The 15,664-nt window shown below is 39.4% G+C and overlaps 1 protein-coding gene across 3 annotated transcripts in view; it reads left to right on the forward strand.

The window, feature by feature from the left end:
* The window catches only part of cnsta (consortin, connexin sorting protein a), a 91,334-nt gene that overhangs the window by 46,803 nt on the left and 28,867 nt on the right, over positions 1-15,664 (forward strand). For all 3 annotated transcript variants that reach the window (XM_060830812.1, XM_060830810.1, XM_060830811.1), the window contains 2 exons: positions 5,766-5,787; positions 10,222-10,264. In XM_060830812.1, the coding sequence (XP_060686795.1) occupies positions 5,766-5,787; positions 10,222-10,264 (65 nt within the window). The remainder of the gene's footprint in view (positions 1-5,765; positions 5,788-10,221; positions 10,265-15,664) is intronic.

Below are 15,664 nucleotides of genomic sequence, written 5' to 3' on the forward strand. Positions count from 1 at the left end.
AGGAGACCACGTTGGAGGGGAAATTGCGGTCTTTGATGAAGGAGGCCATCTGGGATGTTCCGTGGTGAATTGGTCCTCCTGGGCACCCACATGGGCCCCAACTGTGCCTGCCTCTGTCTGGTACCTGGAACAGTCCATCTTCCACCGGCACCATTCCCTACCTTTACCTCTGCTACATCGATGACCATCAGCACCAACTCATGTTCCCAAGAGGAGGATGAACAGTTCAACAACTTCACTAACACCTTCCACCCTGATCTAATTTTCACCAGGACCATCTCTGACATCTCCCTCCCCTTCCTGGACCTCTCCATCTCCATTTCTGCCACCTACAAACAGACCCCACCAACAGGGATTTCATTCCCACCCCTATATGCTTTCTAGAGAGACCATTCCCTCCGCGACTCCCTTGTTAGGTCCACCCCCTCCCCTCCACTCCTGACAACTTGCCCTGCTACCGCAAGAAGCCTGTGGCCATTACTCCCCTCACCACTCCTTCCCACCCCCGCCTTTACTTTCATATAAAGTTCCAAAAGATCCTTACACATCAGACAGAAATTTACCTGTACTTCCCACACGTCATCCACTGTGTCTGTTGCTCCTAATGTAGTCTCTGGTACTTTGGTGAGACAGGACGTCAACTTGCAGAACGTTTCAGAGAACATCTCTGGAACACATGCACTAAACAACCCCACTGCTCTGTGGCTGAACACTTTAATTCCCCCTCTGCCAAGGACGTGTTAGTCCTGGACCTCCTCCACTGCCAAATCCTAGCCACCTGACCTCTCAAGGAAGAATGTCTCATCTTCTGCCTTGCAACCCTCCAACCACTTGGGATCAATGTGGATTTCACTAGTTTCCTCATTTTCCCCAACTCTTCCCCCACCCCCCCCGCTCACCCCCAACTTATCCCAGAACTAAACTTCTAACTCTGAACCGCCTTCTTACCTGTCAATCCTTCCCACCTATCTGCTCCACACTCCTCTCTGACCTATCACCTTCATCCCAACCTTCATCTACCTATCGTATTCCCAGCTACCTTCCCCATTTATCTCTCAGCCCCCTTTGGCCTCAAGCTTCAATTCTGATGAACGGCTTATGAGAGAAAATAGAGTCAAGGTAGAAACAAATAAGTTCTGTTGGGCAGGAACAAGCTGAAACAATGGATGTGCATCTTGTTTGTGAGTGTGAACTAACCTTTGCAGTTCTGAAGATATCAATAACTGACATGTACTGTTTTTCCCACCTAAGCTTGTCCTTCAAATAAGTATTCAAGCAATATGCAAACGTAGGTAAAAAGAAATGTTCTCTTAATTGGAATATTGTGAGTGAGACCTTTTTTTATTTCGAGCTATTCTTGTGGTATCCATACTTTTGGGTCTCGCTAATAGAAAATTATTCTCTTCAGTTAGAGACTGTTTGCTGATTAGCCATAAAAATAGATGTGACCTAAATATTTAGTTATGACATCACTTGTGTTTTCATATTTGATTAGTAGGCTTTAAAGAGTTATGAACTAGATATTTGAGCAGCATGCAGCTTTCTCGAATTTTACCACTAATCACTTGTTTCATAATTTGGATGTTATTATGTCGTTTAGGTTCACCTCCTTACCCTTCTTCCATCTGCTGCATTTGCTTTTACAGGAAAGACAGGATGAGTCAGCGTGAGGTTTAGAAGCAATTTAGAGGAGGATAAAAATGGAATCAAAATCATACAAAAAGAAGCGTGACTAGCAGGCTATAAAAAGAAGAATGGAAAACAGATGACCTAAACAAGAAAAATGCAGACAAAGGACAGTGAGAAAAATAGATTTAACTGAAATATAAATTCATAAAGAAGTAAAGAATGTTGAGTGAAAGAAATATTTCCAAGCCACACATCCAAAGCTAGGCTAGACACAAGCTTGAAGATTGGTTTTTACAAAATATAAGACAACATGTTTGCCTTTTGTTTGGAGTTGTGAACTGGTGATACTTAGCATATGTTGGCTTGGAATTTGTGATTTGTAATGGTAGCAGCGCTGGCAGCATTCACTGTTACTTTGTGAAAATGAGAGCACTATCTTGCATCTAGGCGTGTATAGTTTAACACTGACATTGAGGTTGTTTTCATTCATTCTGTGTTCCTCCACAAATTGTGCAGTTGAAATCCCCAAAGAGACAAATGTGTAGAAACAAATGAAAACTTCCCACATTGCTCCCTCCTGTCACTGTTCAAAACAGTATGCCATGCAAAATAGCTGAGAATAAATGGGTCTTTTTCCAAATGGCAGGCAGTGATCATTACTTGAATCCTAGCTATTCACAATATCTATTGATGATTCAGATGAAGGGATTATTTGTAACATATCCAAATTTGCAGATGACATAAAGCTGGCTGGGTGAGTTGTGAGAAGGATGCAGAAATGTTTCATTGTGATTTTAACAAGCTGAGTGAGTGGGCAAATTTATGGTAGACGTGGTAAATGCGGATAAATGTAAGGTTATCTATTTTGGCAGTAAAAGCAAAAAGGCAGGTTATTATCTGAATGTCTATGACTTTAGAAAGGAATTGTAACAACGCTCTGGTTTCCTTGTACACCAGTCACTGAAGAAGTACGCAGGTGCAGCAGCCAGTCAAGAAGGCAAATTCTATGTTAGCCTTTGATGAGATAATACCTGAAATATTGTGCACCATTTTGGTTTCCTGATCTGAGGAAGTATGCTCTTGCTATAGAGGGAATGCATCAAACATTCATAGAATCGTTAGAATCCCTACAGTGTAGGAGCAACCCATTAAGTCCACACCAACCCTCCAAAGAGCATCCCATTCCCAACTCATCCAATCAATTTGGTAAAACTTAACTGTATCCCCTCTATAATAAATACATCCTTCCTCAGACAGGGTGACCAAAACTGCATTCAAAACTTCAACTATGGCCTCACCAGTGCCTGTTTACCAGATTGAAACCTGGGATAGCAGGAATTTCATCTGAGAAGAGTTGAATTGTTTAGGATTATATTAGCTGGAGTTGAGAAGAATGAGAGGGGATCTTATAGAAACCTATAAAATCCTAACAACACTAGACAGGGTAAATGCAGAAAAGATATTCTTGATAGTGGGCAAGTCCAAAACCTGGGGTCAAAGTCTATAAGGAAATGGTGTAAACTATTTAGGACCAAGATGAGAAGTTTCTTCATTCAGTGAGTGGTGAGTGGAATTTGCTACCACAGAAAACAGGGTTAAAACACTGAATGATTTTGAAAAGGAGTTGATGTAGCACTGAGGGCTAAATGTACCAAAGGATAAGTGGGGGGAAATCGGACATAGGCTATTGTGTTGGGTAATCATAATGAATGGTGCAGCAGGCTCAAAGGGCTGAATGATCTCCTATTTTCCATGTTTCTTTGTTTCAAATAGAATGATGCTTTCACATAGAGAGATGTCTTGCTAAAACTATTAAAGGCACTCATCAGCCGTAGCTGGAGTACTGGTCCTCTTAGATAAGAGAAGATATACTGGCACTTTTGGCAGTTCAGACAAAGGTTGATCCTAGGTTTAGAGGGATTTTCATAGGAGGGCAGGCTGAATAAGTGGAGCCTGTTCTCATTGGAGTTTCTAAGAACGAGTGGGGACCTAATTGAAGCATAAAGGATTTTCTTGGGGGCTTGTCAGAGTAGATGCAGAGAGTTTGTTTCCTCCTGCCGGAAAGATTTAGAGCAGAGGATATAATCTCAGAATAAGGGGTTGTCTGTTTAAGACAGAGATGGGGAGTTCTTTCTCTGGAAGTGAATCTGTAGAATTCTTTACTGCAGCGGCTGGCTCATCAAGCTTATTCAACTCTGAGACAAATTTTAATCACGAAGAGAATCAAGGATTGTCGAGATAAGACTGGAAAGTGGAGATAACCATTATCAGGTCAGCCATGATATCATTAAACAGCAGAGCTGATTCGAATAGCCTATTTCTGCACTTGTGTCTTAAAGTTTATATGGGTTTGCTATCAGCAGGAGATCATGATTACTGCTCAGCAAACTTTCTGGCCCTGGAAACTTAGTTTTATATTTATGTTTTGTTACTTCTTTCTATTATGATTGTTCCATAGTTTATTGCAAAAAACTTCTTTTATGATAATAAGACTTCTAATATGTACATACTACACTCTAAAATTTATATGTACAAAAGACCATTGGGGCATGTTATCTGCTGGTTTCCTATATAATAATACTTCTAAGTGAGTACCCATCTCCTTTTTTTCTGTTTAATGACATCACTGCTTCTCGAAACTTGAGATCATTTTGAATTGGGACTAGATTGGGTTGGGATATCTGGTCGGCATGGCCGGATTGGACCGAAGGGTCTATTTCCATGCTGTACACCTCTATGACTCTAATTGGGGCTTGATTCAAATTAATATTAGGAAAAGTGAATGTTTCTCTGACTTGGGCTGTTTTGAGGCTGCATCAGTAGCTTGGGATGACTTTGTACCATTGATAGCCTGAAAATATACAAAAACTAAATTTGCCATTCTAGGCTGGATCTCTTCCTGCTTGTGGACCCTGGCCACTTGTCTCAGTCGGTTGTAAAGTTCCACTTAATAAACAGGGCAACAATATCTCACCAGGTAGCTTATCTTGTCATGTAATTTAAGTCTCACGATTTCCTGGAAACATTGTCTTTAACTTAGATTCAAATTACTTTCTGAAATATTACAAATACAGCACCAAAAACCTATTTACCCCTACTTTGGGATCCAGTGTTCTCAAATGATCTATCATAAACTTCTATCACAGCCCTTACTAGAACTTTATACAAGCCGGTCATTGCTTCGTGATTTGATATTGTATTCTTCTTTTGACACCATCTGTAAAGTTGTTTTCTTTTTTCAGTGTCCTGTCAACCTTTGTTGCTTCCTGTTATATCCTATGAATGTGTATCCTCACCCTTACAATTTCTTCTTTGTCAGCTACAACAAGTTTATTGACTTTTTGGTAGTCATTATACATTAATGGATCATCTTGGATTGACTTTGAATTTTCACCATTTTATCAATGTTCCTTAGCACCTTCTTTTGGTATTCTGAAATATTAACAGTGCCTAAAATTTTAGTGTGTTGTCAAGTTTCAGGACCATTTTTTCAAATAACTATTTTTTATTTCTATTCATTCATGGGATGTGGGCATCACTGGCTAGACCAGCATTTATTTGCCATTCCTGATTTGCCTTGACTCAACTGCATTGTTGTATGGATGGAATCACAAGTAGGCCAAACCAAGTAAAGATTGCAGATTTTATTTCCTAAATTACACTAGAGGACCAGGATCGTTTTTACGACAATAGACCGTGGTTACATGTTCGTCATTAAGCTAGCTTTTAGCTCAATGTTTTTTATTAAAGTCAAATTTCACTATTTGTCATTGCGATTCAAACCCATTTCCCAAGAACATTAACCTAGGTTTCTAGATTACCAGACCAGTGCTGCTATCATTCAACTCCACTCCCCCTTGAATTTGTTCCGAGAAACACTGTCATCTTATAATACCAATTGATCTGTCTATGGTGTAGTACATTAATTTAATTTAAATCCTTACTAAATTGCTTAATAACAACAAATATGTTTCTGCAGTGACCTGTACCATTATATTGGTATGTGCCACCAGCATTTTGAAAATTAAAGCTACTGAGCCAGTATTGAAGTACAAATTCCTGGCTTAACTTACATTTTGATGTAGTCAAATTTCTTGTGAAAATCAATATTTATGGAATTTTCCTTGTTCTTCCAGACCAAATCTATCTGAAGACAAGGTAAGAATTTTAACTTATCTTTCAAAATAAAAAGGTAATACAAGATGGGTTGTGTTGATTCTAATTTTACGAGGTGTTTGAGGAGGGTGTGTCGAAGGCGGGAAACACAATGCAGAACGGAGCAGCCATTGAGCGTAGAAAACTTTTTTGACACAAGGGGAGGGTGCATGCCCCTACACAGCAATCATTTACAGATTATTTTGAATATTTGATTATTTTACCAACATTACGTTCCGATGAATTCTAAATTTCAAATTAAGTATAAATTTTTAGTTAATTTTTGTTTGTTTGAGATGAACTGAACTCCTTTGAAAGGATATGTTAAAAGTTATACACATTCCACTGTAATGCTTTCCTTGAAGACAGTAGAAACTTGAAACCTAGATCAGTGAAGTCTTCCATTGAGATCTGTTAAATTAAAAGCCAATTACTGTTATGTATTGACTATTGAAAATAACATGCTGCAGTTTTTTTGAACTTCTGAATAAAATTTTAATTTCCTTGTCCTCAGTAACAAATATCTATTACCTTCCCCAGCCTTAGCTTTGTGATTTCCATAGTCTTATATCTTTGTACTACCACCCCTGCTAATCCTACTCCAACTTTCATAGCTACACTGAAACTCTTCAGTTATGTTTTGGCTTGTTTTTTTCCACGCTTGCTTCCTTATCCTTCTCATTCTGACCTTCTTTTGTTCACTACCTGTAAAGTGCTTTGAGTCATTTAGTTGCATGTAAAGGGTTCTGCAGGAATTACTGTAGGAGAGACATTCATGTTATATAATGCAATACAATCCATTCAGTGAACACTGGGCCAAATTTTAACAAATCTCTAGGGTTTGATCTAAATCCAGTTCAGATTTATTCATTATTGATTCCTAGTTTTAATTAATTTGGAACAAATTGAAATGTTTGTAGAGTCTTAACTATCTCACAAACCATTTTTTAATATGTTGATTCTAATTTTCGTGGGAGATTTCATTAGACTGGAGAATATTGAATATCAAGGTGGCCAGAAAGTAGGGAATTTTGGACCGATGAACTTAACACCTGTCATGGGAAAGTGTTACAAGCTAACACTAAAAATATTATAGCAGGTCACCTTGGAAGACTGTGAATACTTAGTTAGAATCTGCTTGGTTGTGTGAAAGGGAAATGTTTAACCAACTCATTGGAGTTCTTTGAAGAGTAATACCAACTGTGTATAAAAGGGAACTGGTAGATCTACTGTTTGGATATTCATAAGGCATTTGGTAAGAAGCTCTTTCAAAGGTTATTATGGAAGCTAGAAGCTGATGGTCTTTCAGGTAACATAGTGGATTAGATAAAAGTTAATGAAAAGGAAACAAAGGGATAAACAGTCATTTATTGGCAAGATGTAACTAATGCTGTTCCATAGGGACCAGTGCTGGAACTTCAACTGTTCACAATTTATATAAATGACTTTGATAAAGGGACTAAAGGTATGGTTACTAGATTTGTAGGTGACAAAGATAAGTAGGTAAGATACGTTAACAGTGAAGAAGATCAATAGACTCTTTCCAGTGGGATATGGACAGGTTAAGTGAGTTAACTGGGAAAAGATCTGGCACATAGAGTATCATATGGGAAAATGTGAAATTGTCCATTTTGTCCGGACAATAAAGTGTGTTGTCTCAGTGCAGAGCTTGGAGAGAGAAATCTGGATGACCTAGTACATGAGTCCCAAAATGGTTAGTTTACCAGGACAGCAAGTAACTCAATGTCAATTAAATATTGGAATTTGCTGCAAGAGAAATTGAATACAATGTGGGAATTTTTAGTTGATGTTGAAATCGCATCTGGAGTATTGTGTAGAGCATTGCTTTCTTTATTTAAAGAAAGATGTACATATGTTGGAAACAGTTTAAAGAAGGTTAACTGACTAATACTTGGAATGAGGGTTGTGGAGAGGGGTGTTAGGTATTGCCTGATGAAATAAGGTAAGTCTTGTATCTACTACAGTTAGAGTAAGAAGTGACTTGGTTGAGTGATTAAAACCTGTCCGATCCTGAAGAGTGTTGAAAGGATAGATGTGGAAAAGGATGTCTCCTCTAGTGGTAGAATCCAGAACTTGGAGCCATAATTTAACAAGAAGGGGTCGCCATTTAAAACAGATGTGGAGAAAGTTTTTTCTCAGTTTTAAGTCTTTGAAGCTCTCTTCCTCAAAAAGTAGTGTTTGTATGTCATTATTAAATCTATAATGTAGCTCTAATGTTAATATAAATTGCTGTATCCAGTCTGGATGTTGGAAGTTTAAGTATTCTGAATTAGAACATAGAACAATACAGCACAGTACAGGCCCTTTGGTCCTTGATGTTCTACCAGCCTTTTATCCTACTCTAAGATCAGATTAACCGACATACCCTTTATTGTACTGTCTTCCATGTATCCATCCAAATGTCCCTAATGCGTCTAATTCTACTACCACTGCTGGCAGTGCAATCCACGCACCCACCACTCTAAGTAAAGAACCTACCTCTGATATCTCCTCTACACCTTCCTCCAATCCCCTTAAAATTATGCCCCCTCACGTTGGACATTTCCACCAAAGGAGAAAGTCCTTCGCTATCCACTCGATCTATGCCTCTCATTATCTTGTACACTTCAATCAAGTCACGCCTCATCCTTCTTCACTGCAATGAGAAAAGGCTTAGCTCCCTCAACCTTTCTTCTGAAGACATGCCCTCCAGTCCAGGCAGCATCCTGGTAAATCTCCTCTGCACCTTCTCTAAAGCTTCCACATCTTTCCTATAATGAGGCAACCAGAACTGAACACAATATTCTAAGTGTGCTCTAACCAGGGCTCTAGAGAGCTGCAGCATTACCCCTTAAACTCAATCCCTCTTCCAAGGAAAGCCAACACCATACACCTGCTTAACAACCTGTAATCTGCATTCAAGTTCAACTTTCCAAATGAATCACTTCACACTTTTCCAGCTTGAAACCATCTGCCACTTATCAGCCTAATTCTGCATCCTGTCAATGTCCTGTTGCAAACTACAACAGCCCTCCACACTGTCCATCACTCCTCCAACCTTAGTGTCTTTGGCAAACTTACTAACACACCCTTCCACTCCTCATCCAAGTCATTTATAAAAATCACAAATAGCAGAGGTCCCAGAACAGATTCCTATGGAATACCACTGGTCACCAAGCTCCAGGCTGAATACTTTCCATCTACCACTACCCTCTGTCTTCAATGGGCCAGTCAATTCTGTATCCACATGGTCAAATTTTATCCCATGCCTCCTTAGTTTCTACCATGGGGAACCTTACCAAACACCGTACTAAAATCCATGTATGCCACATCCACCGCTGTACCTTCATCAACACATTTTGTCACATCCTCAAAGAATTCAATAAGGTTTGTGAGGCGTGTCCTGCTCCTCACAAAGCCATGCTGACTATCTCTAACCAAACTATGGTTTTTCAAGTAATCATAAATCCTGTCTCTCAGAATCCTCTCCAATACTTTGCCCACCACAGACATAAGACTGATTGATCTGTAATTCCCAGGCTTCCCTATTCTCTTGAACAAGGGAATAACATTTGCCATTGCCCAATCATCTTGCTCCACTCCAGTGGACAGTGAAGATGCAAAGATCATCACCAAACGTTCTGCAATCTCTTCCCTCGCTTCCTGTAGTAACTTAGGATATATCGGTCTGATCCAGGGGACTTATCTATCCTTATGTTTTTCAAAGTTTTCAGCACATCCTCCTTAACATCAACCTATTCTAGCATATCTGTCTGTTTTATGTTGTCCTCAAAAGTCAAGGTCTTTCTGAGTAGTGAAAACTGAAGCAAAGTATTAATTAAGGACCTCCCCTACCACCTCTGACTCTAGGCGCAAGTTCTGTCCACTATCCCTGATCGGCCTTATCCTCACTCTGGCCATTCTCTTGTTCCATCCAATTGTTGAATGCGTTTGAAAACTGGATCACGAATGGGTTATCCAGCTCTTAAAGCCTGTCCTCTTGGTGAAGTCTGACACAGCTGAACTCTGTTATCTCACTATTGTTCCATTTTTCTTGATGGCTTTTCCCAACAAAAATCAACCTAAGTCTTCAAATTTTCATCGATTGAGCAATTAATGTATTTGGCAGTACCCAGGAATATAATGCACTGTAATGAAGCTAAGCATTTTGATGCCTTTAATTGATTGTGTTTTAGGGAAAAAGGTTCAAGGAATAGACTGCATATCCAAATGCTGACTTTTCATTTGCTTGGTTAGCATATACTCCTAAACGTGTGTCAAGCTTCAGTAAAGGCCCCAAAAAACATTTGCTTTGTAGAATAGCTGATGTACTGACAAATCAATATAATTTTTGATATAAACTGAAGAATTCTTTCATGTTTCAGATTTCTGTGTAAACAGAATGTTTCCACAAATCAATATTATTTTCCCTTCTAGGGAGAAGATGCTTACAGGAAAGATACTGTGGAATGCAACTCACGTAAGTTTGGAATGATTGGAACTGTTGATTTGTGCTCAAATAACCTTTTTTCAATTTACCTTTGTGGGTTATAGCCAAGATTGTGCAAGTGCATCTTTTGCTATTGAATATAGGCAGTAATCAAAGTGTGTTAATTGCACTTATTTTTCAATGTTCACTGTGTGAATTGTTGAGAGTTGTACTCCATTGGTAAAATATGTTGCATGGATTTTAATAGGTACTGATGGACATGTAGAAGTTAAAATATTTTGTAATTAAGGACAGGCAGTTCCATTGACTTGAGTTTAATCTATTTATAATTTCTTCCTGTGGTCCAGGCTCCCATGGACAGCAACATTGTAAACTATCAATTATATACTTAAACAAAAAATAAGGTTTTGAGCAGAGATTTTGCTCAATGGTATTTTTTAACATGTAAAAGTTAAGGAAAATATTTTTTGTGCTGTTAATGAGCTATTTTCACTTTATGATTTGCTGATGGGCAAGATAACCTTAGTAAGCTAAGTTACTTTCATTGAAAAATTAAATATTGAAATTTGATCATTTCAATCTGAGCAAGTATATTCATCCCCATTTGTGTGCAACTATAGAAACATTTTTGGCTTCTGGCTGCTGTGTTTCTTTTCAATCCAAGCAGACTGAAAACACCGATATTTGGTGATACTGTAGGATAGCCTCTAACCTGATTTTTGCGATAGCCTTCTTTGCATTTTTCCCCATGGGAACATGAATCACAAACCTCTTCTACCTCGGTAGAAAGATAATTTAATTATTCTTGAGAGCACATCTGGTGAATCTTGGAACTAAGTGGATGTTTTAAAGCACAAATATTTACAATTAGATATTCAGAAAGCTTTACTGGAATTTTGGAGTGATCCTCCACTGTTCCGACACAGGCTGCTGCCATTGCTTTCAAGTGTAAATACCTTGTATCACCTTCCTGAAAGAACTATCTGATTCTTCCTTGATGTCTAACAATCACTTTGGCTTTGTGTCAGACAGACCTCAGAACAGGCCACATCTTGAAATGGTATTTTGGGACTTTCTTTATAACTATAAACTCTCAGAACTGTTAGTGTAGGGATCATCAAATTGCTCTTCCGTTGCAAGACATAGGTGTTTAAAGATGCTGCTTATGTGGCTGGTGCAAGAATTCCAAAACACAGACTGGCAATTATATAGCAACTTTCAAGACTTGGATTATGGTTTTTTGCATTATCATAGGATGATAGAATCCCTACAGTTTGGAAACAGGCCCTTCAACCCAACAAGGCCACACCGACCCTCCAAAGAGTAATCCACCCAGATGCATTCCTCTTTCCTATTATCCTCTGTTTACCCCCGACTAATGCACCTAACCTATACATCCATGAACCCAAGTCCCTAGCACTTGGAGGCAGCAGTGCTAACCACTGAGCCAGTGTGCTGACCATTATAAGAAGCCATTGCAGCATTTGCACCTTGAAATGGGTGACTTTAATAAATTCTGCTATCACATTCTGTTATCTAAATATAATGGAAAGATTAGTAGCAATATTTCACACAATAGAGACTGGAAGAGCTGGGAATAGGAACTTAATGAAATAGAGGGGAGGAGAAGGACTTTGAGCCTAACATTGTGGTGTTGCGTTAGGTCATGGCTTTTTTTTTAAATGGTCTACTGTCTCATGGAATGTGGGAGTTACTGGTCAGCATTTATTGCCCATCCTAACTGCTTTTGAGAAGGTGGTGATGAGATGCCACCTTAAATCATTGTAGTCCATCTACTGTAGGCAGACCCACAGTGCTGTCCGAGAATCCAATGGTTTTGACCCAGTGACTGTGAAGGATTGGCAAGACACTTCCAAGGCAGGATGGTGAGTCGCTTGGAGGGGAGCTTGCAGACGGTGGTGTGCCGGCAAATGGTGGTGCGCCCATGTATACTTCCCTTGTCTTTCTGTATGGGAATAATTATGGGTTGGGAAGTGCAGTCTAGAGAACTTCGGTGTACTTTTGCAGTGCATTTTGTAGATGGTACACACTGCCACTACTGAGTGTCAGTGATGGAAGGACAGGATGTTTGTGGATGGGGTACAGTTCAAGCAGGCTGCTTTGGCTTAGATGATGTCAGGCTTCTTGAGTGTTGCTGCACCTGCACACTCATCCAGGCAAGTGGAGCGTATTCCACCACACTCCTCATTTGTGCCTTGTAGTTGGATAGGCTTTGGGAGTCAGGAGAGGAGTCACTCACTTCAGTATTCCTAGTTTTGGACCTGCTCTTGTCAATGTATTTGCAAAGCTGTTCCATTCAGTTTCTGCTCAGTGGATGTTGATTGTGGATGATTAGTGTTGGTAACACAATTGAATGCCAAGAGTTGAGCTTTAGAGTGTCTATTTTTCGAGATCATTGCATAACAATTGTATATTGTTGGTCTCCTTTTAAACAAGGTGTCAAAATTAAGGAAATATTATGTTTATTGTTTAGAATTTAGCCCTCTTTAATTTGCACATAAATTTTCAGATCTTTCATTACTCTCAGTTTTGCTTCAATTGAAATGTCTGGCGTATTTGCTGTTGGTCTCCAAACCACATGTGGCCAGTTGTATCCACTTACTTGTTACCACCTAACTTCTAACGACATGAACAAAATTTAGAAGTACTGACTGAAACTTGAAGACATTTTATAATAAAAGCTCCCTATTCAGTTCAGTTATTTTGATTCCACCATTCTTAGATACTAAAAAACATTTACCATTGGGTATCATAGAATCCCGACAGTGTGGAAGCAAGCCATTCAGCCCATTACGTCCACTCTGACTGTCTGAAGAGCATCCCACCCAGACCCATCCCTCTGCTCCCTCCCTGTAACCCTGCATTTCCCATGGCTAATCCACCTAATCTGCACATCTTTGGACTGTGGGAAGAAACCGGAGCAAACCCATGCAGACAGTGGGAGAGTATCTGTGTAGTTTTCAGTTGCCCAAGGCTGGAATTGAACCTGGATCCCTGGCAACAGTGCTGTACACTGAGCCACCGTGCTGCCCCTTTTTGTTTTGCTCTTTTTACAGATTGTTCTAATGAGCTAATCTCGTAGCAGTGACACATTTGTGAGTAGCCTATCTATGTGAGGTTACTTTCTCTTATGGGATTAGAGAGAAGTAGGAATCGACATTGCAGCTCCTTGAGCCTGATCTGCCATTCTGTATCATGGCTGATTATCTACCTCAATGCCGTTTTCCTATGTTATCCCTGTATTCCTTGATGTCATTAGTATTTGGTAAACATTTATATCCCAGCTGATGGAAAAATTGGACATTTCAGATCAATGAGTGAAGCCTGGCTTGAGAGATGAGATGTTTTAGTTTTTTTTAAGTTGTTTACTGTGGTGGTTAATCATTGAAATATTTACACAAGGCTGCCATGTTCTTTAACACAAAATCATGAGTTCCTTATACATTTTTAAAAAGCCATATGTAATGTAGTTTACAAAGCAGCCAAAACAAACTTTCAATCTGTTTCCCAGCAAAACCATTTACAGATATTCAGTCCCAGCGAAATATCACTCCTATCCCCTTTAATTTCCTGCTTAATTGACTGTTTCCAGTTTTCCTCCTTGGACTGCTTTAGCAATTTCACAATTTTCTAGTCTGATAACCTAAGCATCTTTTTAGTTGTGACAACTTGCTCATAGCTTAGAATTTCACAAACTAAAACCCATCTGCTCAAATGAAAACTATTTTCCTGAACTGGAGACTGACTTCTGGTGGGAGAAAATTTCTCTTCTGACTGGAGGCCTGTGACTAGTGGAGTGCCTCAGGAGTCGATGCTGGGCCCATTGCTATTTGTTATCTATATCAATGATTTGGATGAGGATGTACAAGGCATGATTAGTGAGTTTGCAGATGACACTAAAATAGGTGACATAGTGGACAGTCAGGAAGGTTATCAGAGATGCAACAGGACCTTGAGTAGCTGGGGAAGTGGGCTGAGAATTGACAAATGGAGTTTAACATCGTTAAGTGCGAAGGCTTGCATTTTAGAAAGTCAAGTCAGGTTAGGAGTTTCATAGTGAGTAGTAGGGCCTTAAGGGGTGAAGTGGAACAGAGGGACCTTGGAGTTTAGATGTATGGTTCTCGGAAAGTGGAGTTTCAGGTAGATAGGAAGAAGGTTTTTGGTACCTTGGCCTTCATCAGTCAGGGCATTGAATACAGAAGTTGGGAAGTTATGTTGCAGTTGTTAGTGAGGCCGAACTTGGAGTATTGTGTTCAATTTTGCTCACCTTGCTATAGGACGTATGTTATTAAACTGGAAAGAGTGCAGAAGAAATTTACAAGGGTGTTGCTAAGGTGCAAGCATCTGAATTATAGGGAGAGATTGGACAAGCTTGGACCTTTTCTTTAGAGCGTAGGACACTGATTGGGAATCTTGTGGAAGATAAGATCATGAGCGAAACAGATTGAGTGCACTCAGTGTTTTTCCCAGGACTGGGGAATAGAGGATAGAGGGGATCAAGTTGAAGGTTCAGGGGAAAAGTATAATAGGGAACCTTAAAAGTCACCTTTTTTTTTACACATTGTGGTATGCATATGGAATGAGCTGCTTGCAGAAGTGGTTGAGGAGGGTACGTTCTAAATATTTAAAAGATATTAGGACAAATGCACACAACCGTTTGCTGCAACCTTTTGACAGGTTCCACCCCTACCCTGTACAGGACAATGTTGGAGAGATTTAGGGAAGAGAGGTTTAGGGTACACCCTGTGTAGTACTCCAGGGAAAGCAAGAGGGAGGGCTGTAGGTCAGTCATTTGGAGACGGTGCCTGGACTGTTCAGGACTGTTCTCGGCAGCATTTCACTGAGGCGAGTTCACTTTTAATCATTGTACCTGTAAACAAAAGATGCGATCAGGGTTGAAACAGCTCTTTGACGTAATGTTTCTATCGGGATTTTGAGATCCCCTTTCAATAATACGAAAATCGGATAATCGAGCTTCCTGTGTATTTGTGCAACTTCCAAATGACTTTGACCTCTTTTAAAAAGAAAAGTTACCTTCACAGAACTGAAACCAAAGCCCATCTGCTTACCTATTTTTAAATTTCAAATGTGTTCTATCCTTTATCATACTACTGATCTCTATTTTCAAATTAATTCTGTCCAAGCTGAGATTCCACAAGCATGTCATCTTTTAGCCACATTTTGTGATTTAGTGTTGTCAGGCTTCAGACCAAAGTTAGAAGTAATTCTAAAATCTCACGAAATTATAATCATTTTTTAAAATTCTGTAATTTTTCCATACTGCCAAATCATGTATTCTGAATCTTGCATAAAGAAACCTGTTTATTATGTGCCATTTTTCCAGGTTTACCAAAGTGTTCAATTGCATGAATTAGTACTGTGATAATTTAGATACAGCACGTGTTAAAT

This window comes from Hemiscyllium ocellatum, chromosome 10 (genome assembly GCF_020745735.1).
Source record: "Hemiscyllium ocellatum isolate sHemOce1 chromosome 10, sHemOce1.pat.X.cur, whole genome shotgun sequence".
NCBI lineage: Eukaryota > Metazoa > Chordata > Chondrichthyes > Orectolobiformes > Hemiscylliidae > Hemiscyllium > Hemiscyllium ocellatum.